General features: G+C 51.2%; 1 protein-coding gene across 1 annotated transcript; it reads left to right on the forward strand.

Moving 5' to 3' along the window:
• The first annotated feature begins 6,427 nt into the window (after nt 1-6,427).
• Nucleotides 6,428-24,673, forward strand: LOC107305758 (uncharacterized). Its single transcript, XM_015848284.2, has 21 exons — nt 6,428-6,434; nt 7,435-7,506; nt 7,624-7,806; nt 9,821-10,057; nt 10,364-10,612; nt 11,579-11,869; nt 11,954-12,051; nt 12,170-12,418; nt 12,955-13,127; nt 13,521-13,621; nt 13,695-13,766; nt 19,468-19,749; nt 20,382-20,624; nt 21,166-21,456; nt 21,824-21,921; nt 22,338-22,530; nt 22,613-22,724; nt 23,152-23,398; nt 23,557-23,596; nt 23,822-23,927; nt 24,013-24,673. Exons 1-21 carry the CDS (start codon nt 6,428-6,430, stop codon nt 24,053-24,055), a joined length of 3,387 nt encoding a protein of 1,128 aa, XP_015703770.2. The 3' UTR covers nt 24,056-24,673.
• The last annotated feature ends 3 nt before the right edge of the window (nt 24,674-24,676 follow it).

Here is a 24,676-nt window from a genome sequence, read left to right on the forward strand (position 1 = left end):
GGAAATTGCCGCTGCAGGATTTTCAGTCCCTTCTCTCATCAGCACTGCTAGCTGTGCTGCACTATTTCCACACCATTCTACTCCTGCCTAGCACAGCCACCAAGGTCCCCAATGCCTTCAGCCCTCCCGTGGTGCCAGCAAGCCCAGCAACGTGGCTGGGCTGAGCAAACCCAAATCGAGCCCCTCAAGCCCAGATGAGGAAAAGCAGGGACTGTCAAAACCCACTGGCAACCTGCTCAGTGTACAGAGCCCAGAGGACAAGGGAGAACGCATCAGCCCCAGCAGTCTGTGCATAGCCGGGTCGTGCTCAGCAGCACGCAGCACAGGTGATGCAGCAGGACTACACTTCCCAGCATGCTGCATATCCCTCGTGTGCGCAGGGCCCTACACCCAGCAAGCTGCAGCAGCCTGCGTGCAGCTGGTTGCCGCTGCAGTGCCTGCTCTACCCTGGCACACCAGCTGCAGGGCCGAATCAGCGGGGCTGCCTGCAAATATTTGTTGTGCTGTTAATTTTCTAGGAGCAGTGTCAGCACGGCACCTGGCAGTGTTTGTTCTTCCTCTCCTATCACCTCCTGTTGACGCTGGATGCTGGTACTGACTTGCGGAATCAGACTCCGTAAGCACAAAGTAGTTATAAAGCAGGTATGTTTAATGAGTGATGCACATACACCCTGGTGCAAGGGGGATAGCTCCACCTCACTTGGACACTGTTAGCGTGCTACAGATATAGGCTGAACTAATACATAATCAATAGTTAGCAGGAATTCTGATACATATTCATTACATTTCTGAGACACCATTAGCATGCAGACCCTCCTCGTGGGGGTGGTCGTGGAGTTGAAGGCTCATCATCTTCCTCGCTGTAAGAGAGGGGCACCCCCGAAACTGTTTCCAGCTTGCCCTGTGGAGACCTTATCAACACACTGTTCTCAGGCTGTTCCACCCTTATCTTTATGGCCTTCACCCCCTTGTTATTCCAGACTCAGTGTCTGCAATCCCCATTCTTCTATCAACTTCTACATAAACTATCTTTTCCCTACCCCTGTCCCAGTTCCTGTGAGGCCCCTTTCTCTCCCTTATTGTGGGGCCCTTCTACCATCCTTCAGCACTGTGGCATTTGTGGAGGTGCCATCCACATCCCAGCCCTGTTTCTTGGTGGTGGACACTGATTTCAGTGTGCACCCCACCTTGACACAAAACCATGCCATGGGGCAGAGTAGGTGACAGCTATGACCATGCCCACACCACCCATGTGTGACCCACAACAAAGTGACATGTAGATGCATGAGCCCACCTATGTCCTCACCAAGTGATCCAGCAAGAGAGGTCACCAGGAGCTATCTGCCTTGTGCTGCTCAGGCTCATGCACCTCCACCTCCAGTATTCCTCCCTGTTTCTGAACTGCCCATCCCACAGTACCTGCCATGCTCCCCTTCTAGGCTTCATGCAGGCAACAGAGCTGCTCCTTGGCCATGGGCAATTGGCATCTCATCCCAAGAGGCTGTACCAGCTTTGCTCCATCTCCTGCCCTTCACTGGGCTGTTAGTAACACTCCCCACCACAGCACAGAATCTCTGAAGTGCTTGTGGTTCTGAAGACGTGAGCCAGGAGCTGGGATGCCAAGAGCCAGTGGGGAGAGCAGGACCACATCAGAGCTTCCCCGGAGCCCAGGGGCCAGCTGCAGGGCAGCAGGGCTGGGAGGCTTGGTGGCTTTGGGGAAGAGCCTCCACCTGTGGTTTGTCACTGCCCTTTCATCTGCACAGCTGCAGGATGGCAAGGCCAGGTATAGCTCAGCACAGTGTCTGCCGCAGACCCTTCACAAACCCACCTGCACAGCCCACCCAGAGACCCTACATGAACAAACCAACATCTTCAGCCTTGTCCTGGCTTTCCTGCCCATCCCAGATCTGATGGAAACATGAAAGGAAGGAGTACATCAGGCTGGAGAACCATTGCCCTGGGAGCTCTGAGCTTTTGTCCAGAAAAGACACAAAATAAAAACTATTTACCAAGAGAAAAGGAAGAGACAAATAATAGTAATGACCCGTTTCCAGGCAGCACCTGCCTTCCACCACAACACATTAATAACCTTGATGACAGTGGCCTACTTTCCATCCACCTGTGCTATGGCTGGCAAGTTGCCGTTTTCCATTGAGCCCTGGTCCTGATTGCTCCACCGCTGGATGAACTGGTCTCCTGGAGCAACGACAGCCAGGAGGACCTGGTGGTGAGCCAAGTGTGTCACCTCCATCCAGCATCTTGGGTGCAGGTCACACCGTGATTCACAGCATGTCCTGGTCTGTGGGGCATTCTGGATTACCTATGTGGGTGCCCTGAGCCCTCACAAATGACCATGACTGGTAGTAACTTTTCGAGCTCCCCAGAAGGTGAGTGATACCTCCTAATTCTTTCCAGAGATGTGACCTCCCTCATGGCCAGAGGCAAGGTGACACCCCCCTTCCTTCCCCTTGCAAAGGTCTGAGATCTGCTCAGGTTCTTCCACTTGGGTTGATCGCAAGCTGGAAGCACATGTGGCTTCGTGCACAAATTTATACAACAAAAAGCAGCTGCACCCTGAGTACCATGCTGTATCCATCGCTATCACCAACCTGTCAGAACATGGATTTTTTTCTCTCTCCTTTCCCATCCTCTCAGCCTTTGTGGGAAGGAAAGTCACAGCACTGTGGCTGGAAGTCTTGTATATCCTGAAAGCTAGGGGAAGCCACCAGCCACAGTTGTTCACATGGAAGAAAGGGAAAACTGGAGATGCAGCCCTTGTACAAAATCCTGGGACAGCTCAGGGTCCTGCTGGCAGCAAGGTTGAGGTCACCACCCCCTCCAAAGCATGGCTGGAGCCCATGCAAGACAAAGCACTGTGCATCCTGCAGAAGCCCTGCTTACACTGAGCTGTGCCACCATCCCCCCTCTGCCAGGCCACTGGCTCCAGCTCACTGGAAAAACAGCTGCTTGGCTTTTTCTTCCCTATTCATCTGGTTCCTTCCGGGCTTAGGATATTTTGGGCACTTCTCTGTTCCCAGCTACCCTGGGTGGCACAGGCGGTTCCCCAGGATTTGCTTTCCTTTGGACTCCGTGCAGGCTGAGAGCTGAAAAGGGGAAATGCCAAGCCCTTTATTTCAGAGCTGAGCATGGAAAGGGAGGTTCACCACTCCACCGTACTCTCACATACTGTCAGCTGCCTGTGAAAGAGAGCTGTGATGCGTGGGACCAGCAGGTAGGGCTGGGTGGAGCATTTCAGGAGGAGCATTGAAGAGTCTTGTGCAACGGAGGTGCAGAGTGAAGGATAGAGAGCTGCTGTGCAACAGCAGCGAGACTCCAGATGCAATATGCTACCACTGCCAGAGTGGTGGATGCAAAAATGAGGGGCAGAAAGAAGTGAGATGTATTGGTCTTGAAGCAGAGGTGCCCAGATCAAAGCATACTTACGATACTTACAATGGCCAAACCTGCAGCCTTGAGGTGGGATTGTGTGGCTGGGTAGATTTCTTGTTGGCAAAAACATGCATTCCCTGAACGCTACACAGGAAATGAATATTAGAAAACATCTACAACGTGTTGAGATGACTTTATGAGGCAGTCCTGCTCTAAGGGCTAAAACAGTGTATGTAGATCACAAACAGCCCAGACATCACATACTTGCGGAGGCCCAGTGGGTGTTCTGATGGAGATGGAACTCCATAAGTCGTGCCATACTGAGCAAGGATTCATGATCTGCTGACTTGACAGCTTCTTGGAAACCTTCACTGATTTGGATTCTGCATTCTGCACTGGGGATCCCAGTGAAATGAGGCGTCATCTGTTGAACCAGCAGCTGCAATGCTATGCTGTGTAGGAGCCAGGCATGCGATTGATTGCTGTGGCCTTTAGTGCAGCATTTCAGCATTTTTTTTTTTTCTATTGTCTGTTATACACTGAGAAAACAAACTGGGGGAAAAGCAAAAAGAAATTTCCTAACATACAGAAAGGCCCTGCTTGAAGTAGTCAAGAATAATCTTCTCCATCCAGCTTCAGAAAGATTCTCTTACCCCAGTACTGTATGCACTGTCCATCTTGAAGTTCTTCACATCCTATAAACCGTGGAGGAAATGTGGGACAGAGCAGGGTAGAAGGGAATGTTTGATGGAGAAGGCGGACAAGCTGCATGTACCTTCACTAGTTTTCTTTTTCTAGCTTTCCCATTCACTCCTACATGTCGACAGAGCATTCCACAAACACTCTTGAACCGCTCATGCAGGCGCTTATCTAACCCAAGCAGTAAGGCATTCTTTCTTTTTCTAGAGGTGTCCTTGGTTCTTGTGCTGGAGATAAGGCGAACGAAGACCAGGCTACAACGCCCCCACGGGCTCAATTACTGCACTGACAGCGCACAGGTCCTGTAAAAGCCTCCATCTACTACTCTTCTTGAGGATAACAAAGACTTGGAGTATTCCAAGGGCTGGTAGTAGGTACTATGTGACCAGCAGCCAGCTGTTCTTGAACTAGCTCACATAAATGCAGCAACTGTGAAGAGGAAAGGGACCTGGGGGTGATGGTTGATGTTCGTCTGAACATGAATCAACAGTGTGCCCAGGTGGCCAAGAAGGCCAACAGCATCCTGGCCTGCATTAGAAATAGTGTGGCTAGCAGAAGTAATCATCCCCCTGTACTCAGCTCTGGTGAGGCAGCATCTCTGGTACTGTGTTCAGTTTTGGGCTCCTCACTATGGGAAAGACATTGAAGCTCTGCAGTGTGTCCAGAGAAGGGCAACAAAACTGGTGAGGGGTCTGGAGCACAAGTCTTATGAGGAGCGGTTCAGGGAGCTGGGATTGTTTAGCCTGGAGAAGAGGAGGCTCAGGGGAGACCTCATTGCACTCTACAAATCCCTGAAGGGAGGCTGTGATGAGGAGGGGTTTGGCCTCTTCTTCCAAGCAACAAACATAACCCAAGGAAATGGCCACAAGCTGCATCAGAATAGGTTTAGGTTGGACATAAGGAAGAACTATTTTCTCTCAGAGAGTGGTCAGGCACTGGAATGGCTGCACAGGGAGGTGCTGGAGTCGCCATCCCTCAAGAGGTGTCTGGATGTGGAGCTATGAGATGAGGTTTAGTGGTTTGCTGTAGCTACGGTAATGGGAGGTTGGTTGGATTAAATGATCTTGTAGGTCCTTTCCAACCTTGTGAGTCTATGATTCCATGACTCTATGACAAAGTGACCATCAGGCCCTTCAAAAGATAAAATTCGGGCACTTTGGTGCTGCAAACTCCCAGCTCCTACAATAGCAGAATTAGGGTCTTTTAATGGCCACGCAGAGGGCCAATCACTTGACTTAATGATGATAACATCATCTCCGATATCCCACTAGGCCTAATAACTCAGCTGTTTACTAAGCATAGTAATAATGGTTTGTCTTTTGTCACTTGTGTAGTCTGTAGCAGGTTCATCCATGCTTCCAAATCCACCAGTTCGGTCCCCAGTGCCAGGTTCAGTCAAAGAATGAAAAGGGATCAATTGTGCTACTTCTTGTCCTTTGGGAATAAAGCAGGGGGGTGAGGGCATCCATGCCATTACCTTAATCTCCCCCTTGTGGTCAGCATCTACAACTACTGGCAAAACAAGAAGTTCCATCCTTGTAACAGAAGAACACCCTAATAAGAGGGTGCCTACATAGTGACAGGCCTTAATCACATCAGTAATGGATGGATCTGCATTCTTTAAGGACTGTAAAACCTTTTGACAGTCCGCATTTGCATTTTCTACTGCTAATTGCTTAAGCAAATCATCCTGGGCAGCCTGATTGTCTACTTGTCTCTCTAGTGTATTTTGTAAATGGTCAAGGAATTTAATGTAGGGCTCAGCAGCCTCCTGCTTAACTGATGTCAATGAGGCATTAGACAAATTAGTATCAGGTATCCGATGGATAGCATGCAACAGCAAAGTCTTACCTCCTTCAAGTCCATCTGTGCCTGGGCCTGAGGTGTTGTCCAGACCCCCCCTCCACCCTCCATGAGTTCCTCCATGCCAATTTGATTTAAGTAAGTCAAATTATTCATATCCTGGATGGTAGCCTGGTCTCGGTATTCAGTCACAACATGGTGTATTGCACAGGAGACAGGATTGTTCCTAACAAGATTTTCCATCCTTGAGGGGTCAGAACATAACATAACTATCACCCACTGCAACCAAAAGACTGCATGTAAAGGCAGACTGAATTCATAATCTCTCACTGACTTCCTTGGCTCCTTTATTGCCTCATAAGGCAGGGATTCCCACTGTGGGGGCTGATTTGGATGATACAACATGGGAAAGGCTTGCAGTATATCAGCATCACCCTGTAATATTGCATCTTTTCTGTAATATTGCATTTTCTCAACCGCAGTACGCTGTAGAAAAACATTTCCTGCATCCTTCAAATTATCATCATGAGGGAACATGATCGGTTCGTTTTTCGAATCTACCCAACCAGGATCAAAAAGTTCCTCTGGTTCCGGTCCGTCCTTGTCTTTAACCAAGTAATGTGCAGGCTGCAGAGATGCAGCAACAGAGGACATCGATGCGGCGTAGGGTGGCAGCGTCACGGAGAGCAACGTGGGCGGTGCAGCGGAGGGCGGTAGTGGCACAACCAGAGTCGGGGGCGGAGAGGAGAGCAGGAGCGGGAGGGAGGGGGGTGAAAGGGAAGGTTGTGATTTCTCTTCTCCCCAGCTTGGCGGTGGGGGTCGGGGCAGGGGCTGTTTTCAGCACCGAGGGGCAGCGGCGGGGGTGGGAGAGAGGGCAATAGTCGGAAGGAATTCTTCCTGGTCTAATTTGTTTAAGCCCGTCCATTCTTTAGTGCCAAACAAATAAAAAGCTTATCAGCCGTTCTGTCTTTAGTAATAGAAGCCTCCCGGAGTTTTGTGACAGTTTTGTCCCAAAGCTCCTCATGAAAAGAGAGCCCTGGCTGCTGGACTTCATGATCTTACTGGTCTTTTCTAACCTAAATGTTTTTATGATTCTATGAAGACACCAACTGAACAGTTCTCCAGGCAAAACTAGGGAAATTATGTGAAAATTAACCTATTGTCTGCACAAATAGATGTGGAAAGTGAGGGAAAAAAAAATGTTGTCAAAGAAAAGTTTGAATTGTTTTTCCCCAACCCATCTTTTCCCTGTGTCAACTCTCCTTCTCCTTCCCAACCCCTTCACATCCCCTCAAGCAGTGCAGGGGAGTGGGACTGGGACTGAAGATGAAAACAGGGGATGGGAATGGGATTGAGGATAGGGTTAAGGATGAGGGTGGGGACAGAGGTGGGGACTGGGAGGGAGGTGATGTGGATCCATCCTGCTGGCCTCTGTGTCTCCTTCCTTTTCCCTTCCCATCAGCTGCAGGCAAGAACCTGTCTGGATGCTGCAGCACCTTCTGCCTGCAGTTTCCCCCTTTTCTCCTCTGTTCCCACCCCCAGGCAGTGTTTTGCCCCCCATGTTTTCCCTGAGGCAGTGGAGTGGCCCTGAGGTGTCTTTGGAGGTGTCTCAGTGTATGTGGGCAAGAAGGAGCTCTGTGGGTTCTGGCTGCCCAAAGAGGAAGCTCCTCACTCCATGTGTGATTTCCCTCAGTTGTTGTTTCATTTCTGTGTTTGCACCTCTCCCTGCAGTGCAGACACCTTTCCCCAGCACGGCTGAGTGGGGCATAGGCTGTGCTCTTGGCAGCAGCATGGCCCGACAAGGGCTGGTGCTGACCTTCCTGCTGGTCCTCCTCCTTCACCTGGGGAAACAGAGAGAGCCTGCAGGAGCAGGATCAGCTTCAGGAGAAACCGAGAAAGGAGAAAGGGAAGAAGGTAAGTAAGCTCTGGTTGCTCCTCTCCCTTCAAAAGAAGCTTTTCCTGCTCCTCTCCCCGCAAGCTGGCTCTGCATCTTTCCCTCTTTTGGCTGATGGCTATGTGTTGGAGGAGATGAAGATGGTGTCCACCAGTCCTGAGGCACTCAGGCATCACTGGGTTGTGTCAAGTTGAATCTGCATTAGGGGACGGAGGACAGCAAGCCTCAGTGTGCAGGGAATGTCTTGGCACAGCATGAAGGATGGGGACACCTTCCAGTTCTCTGTTTGGCTCTCTGTATGGAGATGGTGCGCTTTGGCCTTTGTAGTGCCCCGGAGTAGCTGCTCATTGCATTAGGGCTTGGGAGCCTGATGTGTGAGCTATTATCTCTGCAGAGAAATGGGAGCAGAAGTGGCTTGCCAAGTTGTCCTGTGGGTCGTGAGTCATGTTGCCCATCTCTGGTGTCTGGAAGGAAGCGCTGCCTTTTTAGTGATGGGCAGAGGGACCAAGTTTCCTATCTGGGCAGCATATGTGGCTCTGAAGAATTGGGTGGTGTCCACTGTCCTTTGCTGTGCATTGCAGAACACAGAACTGCAGTGAGGGTATGAAACCCACTACAAGAGAAGGGAGGCTGGGAAGAGGTGCTGAACTAGAGGACTGTGGACATGAAGCAGGCTCCCCAGGGAAGTGGACATGGCTCTAAGCTGCTGGGGCTCAAGACAGTGACTACTGTCACCGACTTGAATTGGATGATCCTATTGGTCCCTTCAGGCTTAGGATAATTGTCGTGAGTTAGCATGACAACACAGGGTTCTCATGCCAGGAAGATTTATTAATTGCTGTGATGAGGATGATCATTATGCTTATCTGCATCATCTTGTGTATCCCTATCACCTTGTGTATCCCCATTTATTCTTCTAAGCAAGCCTCTTATACTCTAACACGTGTATGCAGTACATTTCCACCAGCAGTTCATTGTCTAGAAAGCAAGCAAGTTCCATAACAAGTCTTCATAATCAGCAGAGTTCATCTTATGCCTAGGTACAAAACACCCCTGCTTATTTATTCAGAGCTCTTGTCTCCTTTCCCGAGTCTCTTTATCAGCCAGTCAGCATCCAACGAGGCTGAGATGACCTCTCCAACTCCCACAGATAATCTCTGATTCTATGAAATGCAGCCTGATAGGGAATGCCTGCAAGTCTGCAGAGGTGAATGGGTATCTGTGTAAGGGTGCTGCTTCCTCTTGTTTGCTGCTCATCCTGCTCTAAGCTTCCTCTCCTGTAAGCTAAATAAGCCCTCAGCCTCAACCTTCCTGTCCAGTACACCAGTTTTGTTCATCTTTTCAACACTTCTGAGACTCAGACAACCTGGAAATGTCTGGGAGGGGACAGTGATCACCACAGTGTCACCCTTACTATCCTGTATCCTGGTCCTGATTCACAGGCTCCAACCAGACTCTTGTCTCTTTCCCATTCTCTAGGGGATCTATGGGCAAACAGATGGGCTCCACACACCCACAGGACATGGACCTGCTGAGGTGATATCCTTGGAGCTGCAGACATGCCATAAGCCTGCTCCTAGTGTGCTAATATCTGCCTCCGCTCTGCCAGTGTCCCAACACAGTGCTTTCATGGGTTCAGAGGTGGCACAGAGTTCTCCCCCTTGTACTCCATTACCAGACAAGCCTCTCAGCTGGAGTAGGACTGTCACTCTTTGTCCCCAAAAGGAGAGTGCACCAAATCCCAGTGGGATAAGGACTCCCAGTTTACTTGAGCCCCGTGCTGTCCTTCCTGCCCAGGGGAAGGCAGGCTGTGTAAGCAGGAGAAGGATTCAGGCTCTGCGTGTGCAGAGGAATTGGGAGGTGCTGCTGAAGGGCTGTGGTAGAGGAAGGCTGATCCACATCATGACCAGAAACTCCATCCCTCACCACTGTGTACCAGGTACACCACTGTGTACACAGCAGGAAACAGGCCATCCCTGCCTCCTGCTTGGGCAGCCTCTCTTCTGTTAATATCTTCCCATATTTTTGGTGCAGGGAAATGTCAGAAGCCACGGTTGGGTCCCAGGATTCGTTTTGTCCCAGACCAGGAATTCTACAATGTCAGTACAAGCTTGATGTTGACATGCCCTAGTGGGTACCAGCCTTCTGCCATGGAGATCATTTGTGTGAAACTAAACCCACACCAAGTCCTCTCAGTTCCTCAGAGCAGCTGGTTTATGAAGAACAGCACAGGATTATGGCAGTTGGCACCAGGATATGTGAGATGTGTGGGTGAGTGAGGACCTTTGTGAGTGAGGGAAGGGTGGGCACGATGAAGGTCTCCTGCATTTCTGCTGGACCCATTATGTAGGCACACATGGATGTTGCCTCTCCCTCTGGAGCAGCTGAGCAGGGTTATGCCAGGAGCCTGAGGAGCAGCATGGCTCTGCCCTTGTCACCTGCTGGTGGACATGGCTGTCACTGGAAGCACTGGAGGGATGTGTCAATGCTTCCTCCAATTTCTGGGTTATGGTGCCCATGGGCAGCTCACTGCCCCACCTCACCACCTCCCACCCTAACTGAAACCCCTTTCACCTCTACCAGAAACGTGCCAAAGGCCCCAGTGGGACCCAAGACTCCATCTGGCACCAGACCAGGAGAAGTACAGGAAGAATGAAGAAGTGACCCTGAGCTGCCCCAAGGGCTCACAGCCATCCTACACCCACATCAAATGTTCAAGACAAGAGCAGACCATCAAACATGGGAAACCTGTAAATGGGGAATTATGGCTGGGAAGGGACAGCAGCGATGCCTGGACCCGTATTTGGACCAGTGTGGAGTGTGTGGGTAAGGGAGACACCAGGAGCTGTCCTGGGAGCCCCGTGCTGCCCTTCCTGCCCAAGCAGAGGCAGGATGTGTTAGCCCCTCTGTGAGCTGGGGAGGTGGGAGGTGCTGCCAAAGGGCTGTGCTGTAGAAAGGCTGATCCATATCATGCCTGGGAGCTCTATCGCTCACCACTGTATGCAGGGCAGGGAACATCCTCCCTCTCCCCTGCCCTGTCCTGCACAGACTGCCTCTGTTCTGCTAACACTTTTCTGTCTGATTCGTGCAGGGAAGTGTCAAAAGCCCCAATGGGACCCCAGGATTCTCTTTGTCCCAGACAAGGGGTCCTATGACCTCAACGAGACAGTGATTTTGACATGCCCAGTAGGGTACTGGTTGTCCCACACAGAGGTTTCCTGCATGAAACAAATCCCTAGACAAGGTTCCACAGCTTCTCAGAACATCTGGCATGAGAAGAACGGCAGAGGACACTGGCAGCCTGTAGAAGGGAACAAGACCTGCGTGGGTGAGTGAAGCTGCCATTCTCAGTCTGCTCACCCCTGCAAGGGGAATGGTGCCAGATGCAGTGTGTAGCCTCAGTGCCCTGGGTTCTGGGTGGTCAGGGAATGCCATGGGTGGGCACTGCAGAGAAAAGAGCTGCTAATGAAGCCCAGGGCTGTGTCTGTCCTCCTAGCAGTTACTAGATCTGTTGATAGCCCCATGGTGTTGACAGCAGAAGGACCACAAACTTGCCCATCAGTTTTTGTCATTCCCGTCCATATGCCTGAATCACTGCAGCACTGTGCTCTGAGAGTGGTCCAGAGCACAAGAAATGTGCAGTCAGTGTCTAAGTACTGTGTGGGAGAAGGCAGGATGGTATTGGCCACACAGTACTGGGGACTTGACAGCATAAGTGGGACTAATAGCGATCTGCTGCAGGCTGGGAGGGGATAGGAAGAAAGTGACTCCCCTGCAATGCTTCCTTCACAGAGGTCTTCCAGGTGGTTCCTGGGACCCTCGAGGTTTCCAGCACCAGCATCAAACTGAACTGGACCTGCAACATCCATGATGCCTGCCAGCACATGCAGGCCACGTGCCAGCTGGCAGGGCCTTCCACTCCTCCCTGTAAGGCTGAGAAGGTGACGGAACAGGAGATACTACATGGTCAGAAGGGAACATTCGCCTGCCCTCCTCTGCAGCCCTTCACCATTTACAGCATCACCATCTCAGTGCCACCCAGCACAATCCTGTTCACACAGCACCTTAGGACAAAGGCAATGGGTAACTGCCCTCCTGTATGTAATGTCCAAGTTTGTTCTTCACCCCAAAATCCCCACTTGTAACTCCATCTTCCTGTGTTTTCAGTGCCGCAGAAGCCAGAGCAGCTGCAGCTGGATGCCAGCACAGGGATTCTCAGGTGGAAGGCACTGCCCTCCTGCCAAGGAGAGATTGTTGGGTACCAGGTACTGGAGCAGAGCCTTCTGCACCTAGGCAGCAGAGCAGCAGCTGCTCTATGCAGACCTGCCCTGGGCTTGAGCAGGAGATGGGTGCTGCTCCCCTCAATACCTCTCATCCCTCTAGCTGAACTTCACAGCCAGGAGAGTGCATGATGGCACCTTCCTGAACTTCCAGCAAGTAACAGTGAACCACTCTGTCACCCAGTACACACCGCCTCCCCAGAGCCCAGGAAGCAAATACACAGTGACTGTCCAGGGCCTGACAGCAGCTGGTGCTGGGGATGCGGCCAGCCTGGAGTTCCAAGCCTACATCTCAGGTAATGGCTTCTGTGCCATGTGTCTACCTGGTGGTGTGATGGGGCAAGCATGTGGTGTGAGCAGGTCCTGAACTGCTGTGCACCCATTCTGTCCCTCTATGACAGGGCAAGGAATCACAGAACCATAGAAAGGTTTGGGTGGGAACGTACCTTTAAGATCACCTAGTTCCAAACCCTTGCTATAGGCAGGGACACCTCCCCATACACCAGGTTGCTCACAGCCCCATCCAGCCTGGCCTTGAGTGCTTCCAGGGAGGGGGCATCCACAACCTCACTGGGCAACCTGTTACAACGTCTCACCAACCTCACAGTAAAGATTTTTTTCCTAATATCCTGTCTAAATATCTAGTCTACTCTCTTCCAGTTTAAAGCCATTTCCTCTCATCCTGTCACTACATGCCCTTATAAAAAGTCCCTCCCCAGCTTTCCTGTCGGCCCACTTCAAGTATTGGAAGGCTGCTACAAGGCAGAGCCTCTTCCAGCCTGTACAGTCCTAGCTCTCTCAGCCTGTCTGGTAGAGGCAGTGCTCCAGCCATCTGATCATCTTCATGGCTCTCCACTGGACCTGCTCTTTCTTGTGCTGGGGCTCCAGAACTGGATGCAGTGCTTCAGCTGTGGCCGTGGGAGCAGAACACCCACTGCTGGCTGTGTGTTAGTTTCAGGGCAGTTTCTGGGCTCCTGGCCATGGACAGCGGTCACAGTGGTGGTGGTGCTCTCAGTGATGGTCAGTCTCTCTGCGGTCATTGTGTGGTTCGTGCTGTCCAGGCAAGTAGTCTTGGGACTTGGAGCTGCTGTGCTGCCTTAGACCACGCTGTGCTACTGGGTTGGCTGGTGACAGTGGGCTTCCTGCTCTGCTCCCACCCTTTTCAGGCAACACAGATGCTGCTGGCTGGCTGATGCCACCGTGGCTCAGCTGTAGGGCTGCTAATGGGATCATCTGAGCATCATCCTTGGGGCTGGGGAAGGGACTGTGTGTGCTGGGAGACCCCATCCCCTGTAGTCACTGCTGCCAGTGCTGCTGTGCCTTGGGGTGCTGATGGTGGTGGAGAGGCTTGGGACAGAGTGTGCAGAGCTTTTCTTCCACTGCCACTGGGTTCAGCAGGGCCCTGGGCCATGTCAGCCTGTTCCCAAATCCAGACCATCACTTTGTCTTCCCAGGAGGAGAAGGAAGGCCATGCCCATCAAAGTCGAGGAGGACCATTACGTAGGTAGGGCTCCAGAACAGGGACAGCTGCAGGACTGGGGTGGGGGGAGAGCAGGTTTGTGCCCAAGCTGCTGTTTGAGTCTGCCCCACTCCTTCCACATACCCTTATGCTCTTTCTGTCCCTGCAGAGCTGCAGCCGTATGAAAACTCAGACATTTACAGTATGATCAAGGGGAGATCTCTGTCAGAAGAAGAGGCAGGTAAGAGGTGGGATGAGACACCAGGGGCAGGGATTGCCCGGTGCCCCAGATTCTGCCAGAGTTGCCAGAGCTCCCTGCACTGCCCAGGGCTTGCAGCAGTCTCAAGCAAGGTGCTGTTGGTGTCTGCAGGTACAGGTGGTCAGGAAAAAGAGCCAGCATCCTCACATCTGCCCACCCTGGAGTCCTCAGGAGACTGACCGAGCAGTGTGGAAGTGGAGAAGATGGGGATTAAGATACCTGGATCAGTGGTGATAGCGCTTCTCATTGCCTCTTCTTGAGTCTCGGTCCTGCACAGCTGGAAGCAGAACTGCATGTATCTTGTGCTGTGTTATTGCTCTCATCCATGTTTTCAGTAAGTTCCTGCACGCTGTATTACAGAGCAGGAGCAGCCCAAGGCCTGCAATGAGCTGTTTGTGCTGGCTAAGTGTCCTCCAGCACCTGGCACTGCCCAGTCCTGACTCAGGGCTTCCCAGCCCCTCTCCACCTTCTGCACCTGTACCCATTGAGCCCCAGAACTCAGCTGGAGTTCAGCCCAAGTGCACTGCCCTTGCAGCTGTGCTGCTGTGCCTGAAGAGCCAATAAACTGTTCTGGTTTTCAGAGGGTTGCCTGCTCCTTACTGCATCTGTGTGGTTATGGTTCCTCCCTGCTATGTGTGTGAAAGCTTTGTCTGTCCTTCTCTTCATGGGGGTTGAGGCTTGTGCAACCCCAGCAGTTCTGAGGAAGCACCCCAAGAAGCTCTTTGCCCCCAGCACCATGATGGGGTGTTGTCCCTCCTTCCTTCAAGGGAATGCCACCAAACACCGCAGGTGTGGTATCACAGGAGTGGAGTACAGGGGCAGAATCACCTCACTTGTCCTGCTGGTCACACTTCTCTTCATGCAACCCAGGGCTTATTTGTCTAGGGCAGCTGGCAGGAGGAAGGAGTGGGGAGCTGCAAGGAGTCACTCAAGGTCTCATGCAGTCCATGGCCACTATGCTGTTTGTTGGATTTAGGGAATATAGCAGTCAATCATTGCTAGACAGAATTCTGTAGACAAGGAAGAACAGAGAAACCCCAGATAGGATCCTTGAAGCTGTTTACTCCCTGTGCCTTTCTCTAGGATTAAACTCAGTCATTTCCCTCTATGGAAAGGTGTTCCCCCCCCACCCCTCCCCTTACCATCCTGTCCAGTTGACAGGCATTGGCCTGGATCAGCCCCTGAACAGCCCACCTCAACCAAGCTCTGTGATTAGTGCTGATGCTGAAAAGAAAAAGTTCTGCCAGCTTGAGAATACAATGCAACAGGGACATTATAAATTCTCCTTTTCCTAAATCTAACTCCATTAATACAAGTAATACTTCCGTGTATCCTCTTAGTGAAGTTCCAATGTTAATCAGGAGAAATACAATATGTAAACTCCCTACTTACTAGTGTAGGGGTAAGAAATTTTAAAAGGGAAATGAAATCTCTAATGAAAGATCTTATTGGATTAGCAGAACAGTTTGACCAATTCTTGGTCATCTTTAGCTTCTAAAATACTGTGATTTCATTTAACTGGGAACACTGTAAGAATAACAGGGGTAGAGGGATTGGGAATGATAGTTTCACTTTTTGAGACAACTGAAATGGGAAGATAAAATAGTCACAGGGCAATTGTTATCTGTGCCAAAAGCAGGGACCTGTTCACTGGGGAGAGATTTAATAGTTAAATTAGGATTGCAGTTGAAAACTTATGAAATAGGTATGAAAGTGTCAATGAATTTCTTAATGGCTGGTGATGAGAAAGGAATAAACCCAAAGGTGAGGGTAGGGGAAGGAAACCTGGGTGGACTCCCTTAATAAAATAATCATCCAAGGAGGGAGTGAAGCAGTGAAACAGTGACAGTATCCCATACCTATAGAAAGGATAGTGGGTCTAAAGCCTGCATGGCCAAGTAGAAGATCTTAGGGCACAATTAGAAAAAGAAGAGCATTCAAAAGTTCTCCTTCATCAAGCTTTAGAGAACAGTAAGTAAATGAGAGGGAGATTAATGCTAGTTAATACAGTGACTTTTATCCAGGAGAAAATCTGCAGGATGTGAGAGCCCAGAAAGGTAAAAAGAAAACTTGGTGACCCTTCTCTGCCCTCCAATAGAAACTGGGCATGCATATGAACAGAGTGAAGGTGGGTACTCTGATGTTAGTATCAGGGAGGTCCCCTGTTCTGCTACCAAGCTGCCCAAATTAAAGAAAGATTTTGGTCTCACCCTAGGAAATCAGAGACAGAGATGTGTGGGAAGTGCCACTAACAGGGGGAGAACAGATTCTGTTAAGTGAAAAGGAATCGGGGGGTTACTGGGGACCTGGAATATTTTTCACCACTGGCAACCACTGTGTCCTCTTGGCCCTTATTCAAAGAGATGCTTATTGGGATGATTACTCTGCAGGACTGCCAGTGTTGATTGATTTGCTGCACATTGGTCCTGTCCCTTTAACCCTCAAAGAACCTCTTAACAAATACATCTGGAAGGATCAGGATGATCAGGGGAAGAAGTACAAAATGAACCATCTTGATTTCACCCACCTTCCAACTTTGGTTCATTTCGGACCAGGAAAGTTTGTTGTTGTTGTTTTCTTTTCCAGTTATGGAACCTTGGTTTCCCTGGAACCAGGAAGTTCTCTCTCTCTTTTGTTTTCCAGATGCTAATGAATGCTGATCCTGTTGCTGTGCCTAAACATTCCCTTCTCACCCTGCTCCTTTCTCTGGGGTTCCTGTGGTGTGATTAGTGTCACTGATTCAGACAGGTATCTTCTTCATATTAGTTTTTGTAATTGCTTATGCTGACCCTATCACATGCACTAGCTGGTCATGGGTCCCATGCCCATATTGGGCATACTGGACATATGGGACCAAATTCTGATTCCAACAGAGGCTAAACCCTTTCAACCACAGTTAAGCATAGTAATGAAATATATTCAGGAAATGAATGGGGCCAGGATGGCTGGTCATCTGTATTGGAAAATGATGTGTATATATGAGAACCTCTTACAGTTTCATACTCATAGGTAATATTGCTATGGATACAAGCAATCAGTCAAATGTCTGTGTTTTGTAACTTTGCTAACACTATGGGATGTGATTTTAATTGTTCAGTGCCAGTTACATCACATCAGTTGTTGTGGTCCAATTGCACATTAATCCACCTGCCCCAGTTGGAATGAATCTTGCTTTGGTAAAGAAATTATTGCAACATGACAATCCGTACCAACTGCTAAAATGCATCCAAGATAACGGACAAAAAAAGCCAACAAGTTTGATAACTGCTAACCATGATACAGAAGGGATGTATCATGTCCTGGAGAGGGTGAAGAAGGATGGAGAACGGAGGGAAACACTCCTTAGATGGTCACCAATAGCAAGAGGAGTTTTTAATTCTGTTCTTTGCCCAGTTGTGATCTTATTCATCCTAACACTGATGTGTTTATTGCTTGTAATCACATTATATGTGAATGTCTGGCACGTGCTGAGGCGACTGGCCTAGCTCAAATAACCCAAGGAGTATGAAAGTTGGCCCAGGTATTAGATTACTCTTCTTAGCCTCCTGGTGATCTGTGGGTAAGACGAGCTCCATTATGTGCATTGGCAGCATCCATATTTTGTTCCTTTGATTTTGCATGATTTTAACATGTATTTTTCCCTTCTCCCCTCATCTCCCTTCATGCTTAAAACCACCACAGGACAGTGACAGCAAGCTTTGTATTGCTGGATGGTGTGAGAAGTGGGAACAGTGCTTGGCTCAAAGCTTGTTCATAGGCAAGCATCTGAGACATGAGAAGCTGGAGAATGTTTGGCTCAAAGCTGTTCAATGGCACCCATCCAAGGACTGATCTGCCCAACAAGTTTTTGGAGTTAATGGCTGACTACCACAGCGGTAAGAGGACAGATGCGTTGTTCCTCCTGATGGACAAAAATGATGGTCAGTCTGGTAGGCCAGCAAGGGCTCCTTGCACCTTACAGCCTTCCCTAAACATCCTGCTCTTGATGCATGCAAAGAAATGCATGCAAGGATCCAGACGGCATGGAAATAGGGTAGACCATGCAGGTAGCAGCTGGAAGGTCCCAGTATCAGCCATGGGCTGAGCTGGGGGGCTGGAAGAGGGTGAGCAGAATCTGCCCAGCTGGAGTTTCCCAGCCTGCCTGCCTGCATCATGGTGTTGGACAACATATTTCTCCTGTGGGTCTAGTCATGGCCCTCATGGGTTGGGAACTGAATCACAGAATGTTAGAATCATAGACTCATAGAATGGCTTGGGTTGGAAGGGTCCACAAGGATTATCTAGTTCTACTGGTTTGTCACCCATGAGGTCATGTTGCCAAAAGTCCATCCAATGTGGCCTTGAATACCTCCAGGGATGGGACATTCACAACTTCTCTGGGCAACCTATTCCAGTGCCCCCCTACCTTCATGATAAATAATTTTTTCTTAACATCTAACTTCCATCTCCCCTCTTTTCTTTTTAAAGTATTCCCCCTTGCCCTATCAAGATCAGCTCATACAAAATTTTGATCTTGATCTTGTTTATAAGTTCCATTTATATACTGAATGGCTGCAAGAATCTCTTGCCTGAGCCTACAATGAACAAGCCCAGCTCCCTCTGCCTTGTCTCATGATTCTGGTGCTCCAGCCCTCTGATCATCCTTGTTACTCTGTTCTGGACTTGATGCAACAGCTTGAAGTCTTTCTTGCATCAGAGGCCCCAGACCTGGATGCTACCTCAGGAGGACAGAGCAGAGGGACACAGTCTCCTTCCTCTTGCTGCTGCCACCTCTCTTTTGATGCAGCCCAGATGTAGTCAGCATTCTAGGCTGCAAGAGCATATTGCTGGCTCATGCCAGAACCCTGAGGTCTTTTTCCATGGGACTCAGTGAAAACTCAATGAGTTCTTCTCCCAGTTTGTACACATATCTGGGATTGCTCTGCCCAAAGTATAGCACCTTGCACTTGACTTGCTGTAGGTCCATGTGAGCCCACTTTTCAAGCATGTCCCGGTCCCTTTAGATGGCATCTCTTCCTTCTGTTATATCAACAGCACTGCAGCTTAATCTCGTCTGCAAATAGGAGGCCAAACATTGGCTTCAGTTGTCTTTTACTGTTTGGTTAACATTTAGATTCAGACAGGCAGAATTCCTGGGAGCAGCTCAGCATGGGGCAGCAGTGCACTCAAACAACCAAGGGGAAAAGCCACATTATTGAGTGCACTGAACGCAGCACAGCCAGCTGGTCCAAGAAGCAAAGCCTTTATTGCATTTAGAGTAAGTGCAGCCTCCTCTTAGGTACTGTGTGTAGTTCTGGGCTTCAGCCTGAAGACATCTGAGTTGTCAAGACTGCGAGGTGACCTCAAGGTTAGGTGGTATTTCCCCTATGCTTGCTTGACTGGTGTTTACTTGATGAAGCAGCCAGCCACTATATTGTGGGGCCTTTCTGCAGACTCTCCCTGGTTTTACCATGCACTTGAGGAAACAGAAATCCTGAATGTCTCTCCAGAAGCCATGTCTGCAGGTAGTGGGTTTGGGAAGCCCGTGGCTGAAGTCTTAGAGATGGAGCAGCATTTCCTAAGTGCCCTCTGTTAGCACAGAGCACTTGGGGATGCATATCTCATGCTGGTGGCGGGGGTTGTTCTGTTGTGTGCCATTGCCTGGATGCACCAGGGAAACAAAGCAGCAAGAGGCAGCAGTGATGACACGAATGGGAGGTTCCCTCTCAAAAGAGGAAGGCTTATTCATCACAAGCAATATGTTCATGTGGCTGTTTCCTTCCTGTGGTTGCAGTTCTTGCAACCACAGATGCCAGTGCTCAGTGGCAGCAAGTGGGGCTAAGATCTGATCTGTGCCCAGGACTGGCTGCTGGCATGGCCCTGCAGTTCCTGGCTCTGACCTTTCTCCTGGTCTTTTTTCCTCTGCTGGCAGCACAAGTCCAGGAAGAGCCTGATTCCCTGATCCAAGGAGCGCCTCAAGAAACAGGTAAGAATTTGACACTATTCATAAGTGAACATATTTCTGCTCTTCCTCTTGTATTTGCTGTGCATCCTTACCAGGTGCAGCTGTGGATCTTTACCAGAGGGTGGAGATGATGTCCGTGCCAGGGATGTTCTGGGGTGAATTTGGGGATGGAGGGTAGTGAGGCTCCATGTGCTGGGAAAGCCTCAGTGAGTGCTGGAATGTAACACACTCCCATGTATGGGGCAGTGTCCCTGAGAACACAAGGAGAGCAGTTCTCATAACGTTGCATTAATGCCCCTTTTTCGTGGCTGTTGAGCAGATGGTACAAAACTTCTGGGACAACTTCTCTGCCCCTCTGGGACAAGGGGTTCCCTGTTCTGAGCAGTTTGATGACTCCTCACCCCTATAGGACTGGTAGTGCCACACTCAGTAAGGTAATGAGCAGTCCTATCTGGGATCAGGCCCAAACCAGCGGGCAGAGGAGGACTGAGCAGGCATGATTGCCCCGGCCGACTTATGGCAAACAGATCTGTCACCTTCTTGCTCCTTTGAGTCTCTGGAGGGACCGTTTCTGAGTGCTGACATTGTGCTTTTGCTCTCTGTGCCATCTTGTTGTTTCATGCCCCAGCTAAACCCATTCCCACCTCTGCCAGAAATGTGCCAAAGGCCACGATGGGACCCAGAACTCCACCTGGCACCAGATCTGCAGGAGTATAAGAAAAATGAAGAAGTGATGCTGAGCTGCCCTGAGGGTTTACAGCCATCCTACACCCACATCAGATGTTCAAGAGAAGTGCAGAACATCATTCGTGGGAAACCTGTATACAGAGAAGTTTGGCTGGGAAGAGCCAGCAGCGGTTCCTGGATCCGAATTCGATCCAGAGTGGAGTGTGTGGGTAAGGAAGGATCCAGGCTCTCTGTGTGATGGGAAGCTGCAGGTTCTAAGAGTCTCTGGAGCTCCTGCTCCTCTTGGGATGTCCTGGGGTGTTCTGAAAGAAGAAGCACAGGGCTCTTCTTGCCCACAAGAACTTCCTGGGGCTGTGGTGCAGAAAGGTACTTTTGTATTGTGACCTAGAGCTAGGTCAATACTGTGAAAAACGGAGGAAAAATAACCTCTCTTCAGAGATCTGTGAACAGGAGAACAGGTCATAGAACAGATACTGCTTGAAAGGGGAGATGCTGGCTGACTCTGACTACTTTGGGTTATGAGTGACTAAGGAAAACCGCCTTGGGCAGTGGAAGTACACATACACAGCCACATTCATTCCCACCCAAACTTCACCCCCTGCTCCATCCAGATATCTGACATGAGTAGTTTCATCCCCTGGCTTCTCATCCCTTAAACTGGGTTAGGATTAGGGCTATGTGACCGAAATACACTTGCAAGGGAGGAACTGAAGGAAAGGAAATGACCCTGTTGCAATGCTTCCTTCACAGAGGTGCTAGAAGTTGTCCCTGGGACCGTAGATGTTACCAGCACCACCATCAAACTGAACTGGACCTGCAGCTTTCCCGATGCCTGCCAGCACATACAGGCCACGTGCCGCCTGGCAGGGCCTTCCTCACCTCCCTGTGAGGCTGAGGAGCTCACTGGAGCAGAGATCCTACATGGCAAGATGGGAACATTCACCTGTCCTCCCCTGCAGCCCTTCACTGACTACACTGTCACCATCTCAGTGCCCCCCAGCACAGTCCTGTTTTCATGGGTGATCAGGACAAAAGAAGCAGGTGGGTGTCCATGGAATACTATGGAAGGGACATTCCTGGGCTGCTTCACCAGTGGAGAGGCAGATAACCGTGTCCATGGCCCAGCAGCTCCCTCTGAGCATCCTTACCCTGCTGTGATGGTCCTGGCACTGGGGCTGCATGCAGCCTGTGGGGCTGTGCAGAAGGGGCTGTGCAAGTCCTACAGCAGAGCTCTTTCCTTCCTACCCTCTGCCTCCTCACCACCCCATTGCTGCTCCCGCTGTTGTGAAATCCACACTCCTCTTGTGGCACAAACTGTGCTTAGGTTTGCTGTGCAGCCCGACCCTGAGCAGAAGCTCAGACCCTCCATGATATCCCTGTGTGTGACCCCCTCTTCCTGCGCTTCCAGTGCCGCAGAAGCCGGAGCCGCTGCAGCTGGATGCCAGCAATGGGACTCTCAGGTGGAAGGCGCTGCCCTCCTGCCGAGGGGAGATCGTTGGGTACCAGGTACCGTGAGCCCCCCCAGCCCCTCCCTGCTGGCAGCCCAGCCCTGAGCAGGCAGGCGTGCAGAACATGGGAAGCCCTAAGGACCAGCAGTCGGTCAGCCACCCATTTCAGCTGAGCTTGTAGCCACCTCACTGTATGATGTGATTCACAAATCACTCAGCAAATCCATCCAGCTCAGAGAGCTCAGAGGGCAAAGGCACACTGTAAGCAAGCCAATTTTCTGCAGCTGCTGGTGGTACCTGGAGCTGTAGCTCACACACACACAGGGCCGAGGCTGCCGTGGGCTCCTCTCTGGGCACTTCTGATTGCCGGGACAGGAACAGGGGCAGGAGGAGCACGGCAACGCGCTGCCGTCTGGCTGCGGGGTGGGCAGGTTCCTGCAGCCGCTGCCCTCCAGCTCCGTGTCCCGTCTGCAGCTGAACATCACGGCCAGGGCCCCGCAGGACGGCGGCTTCGTGCAGATCGAGCGGCTGCAGCTGAGCAGCCGAACCACGGAGCACCCGCTGCCCGCGTACGGCCCCGGCACCAGATACGCGGTGGCCGTGCGGGGCCTCACGGCTGCGGGTCCCGGAGCTGCAGCGCTGCGGGACTTTCACACCAACGGCTCAGGTGAGGCTCGGTGCGCGCAGCTCCTGCTCCTGCCCCTCCGTGCCGGGCTGCTGGTGCTCAGCACGGGGACCTTCCTCTGCAGAGACCCCAGGGCCGCCCGACGGCTGCTCCCGCCTCGTGCTCGATACCTCTGCATCTCAGGGGACAGCTGTGCTTCCCCTGCACCCCATCTCACAGCCCCCTGAGTCAGCGAGGTGAGCACAGCCCTGGCTGCTGAGCAGTGCTGCCCCCATTGAGCCGCTGCTGCCCACCTCTCTCCACTCCCAACTCTATTACCAACTCCGCATCCTTCAGTTTCTCCATCCTCATCCCCATCTCACATCCCTATCTCCATCTCCAACCTCGTCCCCATTCCCGTCCTTATCGCCCATTCACATTCCTGCTCTCATCATCCTATCTCCATTCCACTTCCCTTCCATTCTTCCATCCCAATCTCCATCCCTGTTCTTGTTCCCATCCCTTTCCCCATCCCCATCCTCATCCCCCTACCTCTCTGTCCTTATCGCCGTCCTCATTCCTATCCCTGCCCCTGCTCCCGACCTCATCCCCATGTCAATTCATCCCCTTCCCTGCGTCCCCTGTTTCCCACCCCCATGCCCGTCTCACAGCCCTGTCTTGCAGTGAGCACCAGCTGCTGGTGGCTGTGACACACAACAGCTCGGTGCTGGAAGACGCCTGCTCGGGGGAGCTGCAGCCCTCCAACCACAGCCACCCTCCCGAGCCCTACGTGGCCGCCGTGCTCAACCTCACGGCACCCACGGACTTCATGCTGGGTGACGGGACCCGCGGGCACGGCTTCCACAACGCCCCCCTGCACCCGGGATGGGATTACACCGCCCTGCTGCGCCTCGCCCGGCGCTCACCGCAGGTACCGCGCTGGGGGCTCTCGGGGATGGGGCAGGGCAGCGACCGCCGTGTCCTCGGCCATGGCTGGGGCCTTTGGTGGCCCTGGGTGGCAGCTCCTTGCCGCTGTGTGTGTGGTGCTGTGGGACTGCTCTGAGCTGCCCCTCCTGTGCCCTTCAACAGGCAGAGACATTCACCTGCGTGTGCTACAGCTTCTCCATGGGTAAGTGGTTCCTCTGCTGCACATCTGTGACTGAGCTCTTTCTGTGTCCCCCTTTTCCCAGCCCAAACACTTGCAAGGGGAGAAGCCTCTTATTTTCCATATATGATCCTTGATCCCTCAGGTATCCCCATCTTGCAGTCACACTCGCACACATCTACTTCCATGGTCAGGGTCTGTGCAGACATGTGGCCCAGGCTGTGCCTCTCAACTGTGGCTGTTTTTTAGTTGCAGGGCAGTCACCACGTCCATGGCCTGGGATTGTGATTGGGGTCGTTGTGCTGTTGGTGCTTGTCCTCCTGTTTGCAGTCATCGTGTGGTTTGTGCAGTCCAGGTGAGTAGGATGGGGACTTTGGTTCAGCAGAGCCACCTTCACTCACAATCAGCCCTTCACTCAGGACTGCCCTTTGTGTTTGCAGGAGAAGGAAGGCTGTGTCCATCAAAGCTAAGGAGAATATTTAAAAATGATGGAGAAAAGGTGGAGAGAGGAGATCCTGACCCTAATGAGAATCATATGCTCATCTTCCTCTCGGACATGTCCCCCTGTGCCCCAGCCAGGCTGGAAAGCTGCTCCTTCAGCTCCTGCCTGTACTGGAGTTCTTGGGACAGTAACAGCAGTGATGCAGAGAAGGTGGTGTGGTTGTACCTGGATCAACACTGGCTTTCCTGTGACCATCACCAGACTACATTTCCCATCCTTTTCAGCAGAGCAGATGGAAAGTGGAAAGCCAAGGAGGGTCATAAACTTTTTCTTCCTGGCTTTTATTTACCCTTGTTGTAAGTTCTGGAACTTTTCAATGGGATTTTCTCCTGTTCCTTTTTTTAGATTTCACTTTTGCTTTCTTGAATGTGAGAGTTATACACAGGAATTCCCAGTCTTTGCCTCAGCAGAGCTCAGGCTGAAGGACACTCTGTGCTCCTGCCATATCCTGGGTTCCTCACTCAATTTTCCCAATCCTTTGCTGAAATCCACTCAAACCCAGTGCTCTGCTTGAGCTTGATGTGACTGCATTGCCCTTGCCAACCTGTCTGCCCTGTCCAGAAAGCCAATAAATGCAGTTTGGAGGTGGCTGCCTGCCATGC

Source organism: Coturnix japonica, chromosome Z (assembly GCF_054131305.1).
Source record: "Coturnix japonica strain WE chromosome Z, WE-NBRP24, whole genome shotgun sequence".
NCBI lineage: Eukaryota > Metazoa > Chordata > Aves > Galliformes > Phasianidae > Coturnix > Coturnix japonica.

What these genes read in the sequence shown, in the direction of transcription:
- LOC107305758 (XM_015848284.2), top strand. An exon ending in TGATGGGGCAAGCATGTGGT is followed by an intron (nt 12,419 to 12,954) that starts GTGAGCAGGTCC and finishes CTGGGGCTCCAG; the next exon opens with AACTGGATGCAGTGCTTCAG. An exon ending in AGGAGCGCCTCAAGAAACAG is followed by an intron (nt 19,750 to 20,381) that starts GTAAGAATTTGA and finishes CACCTCTGCCAG; the next exon opens with AAATGTGCCAAAGGCCACGA.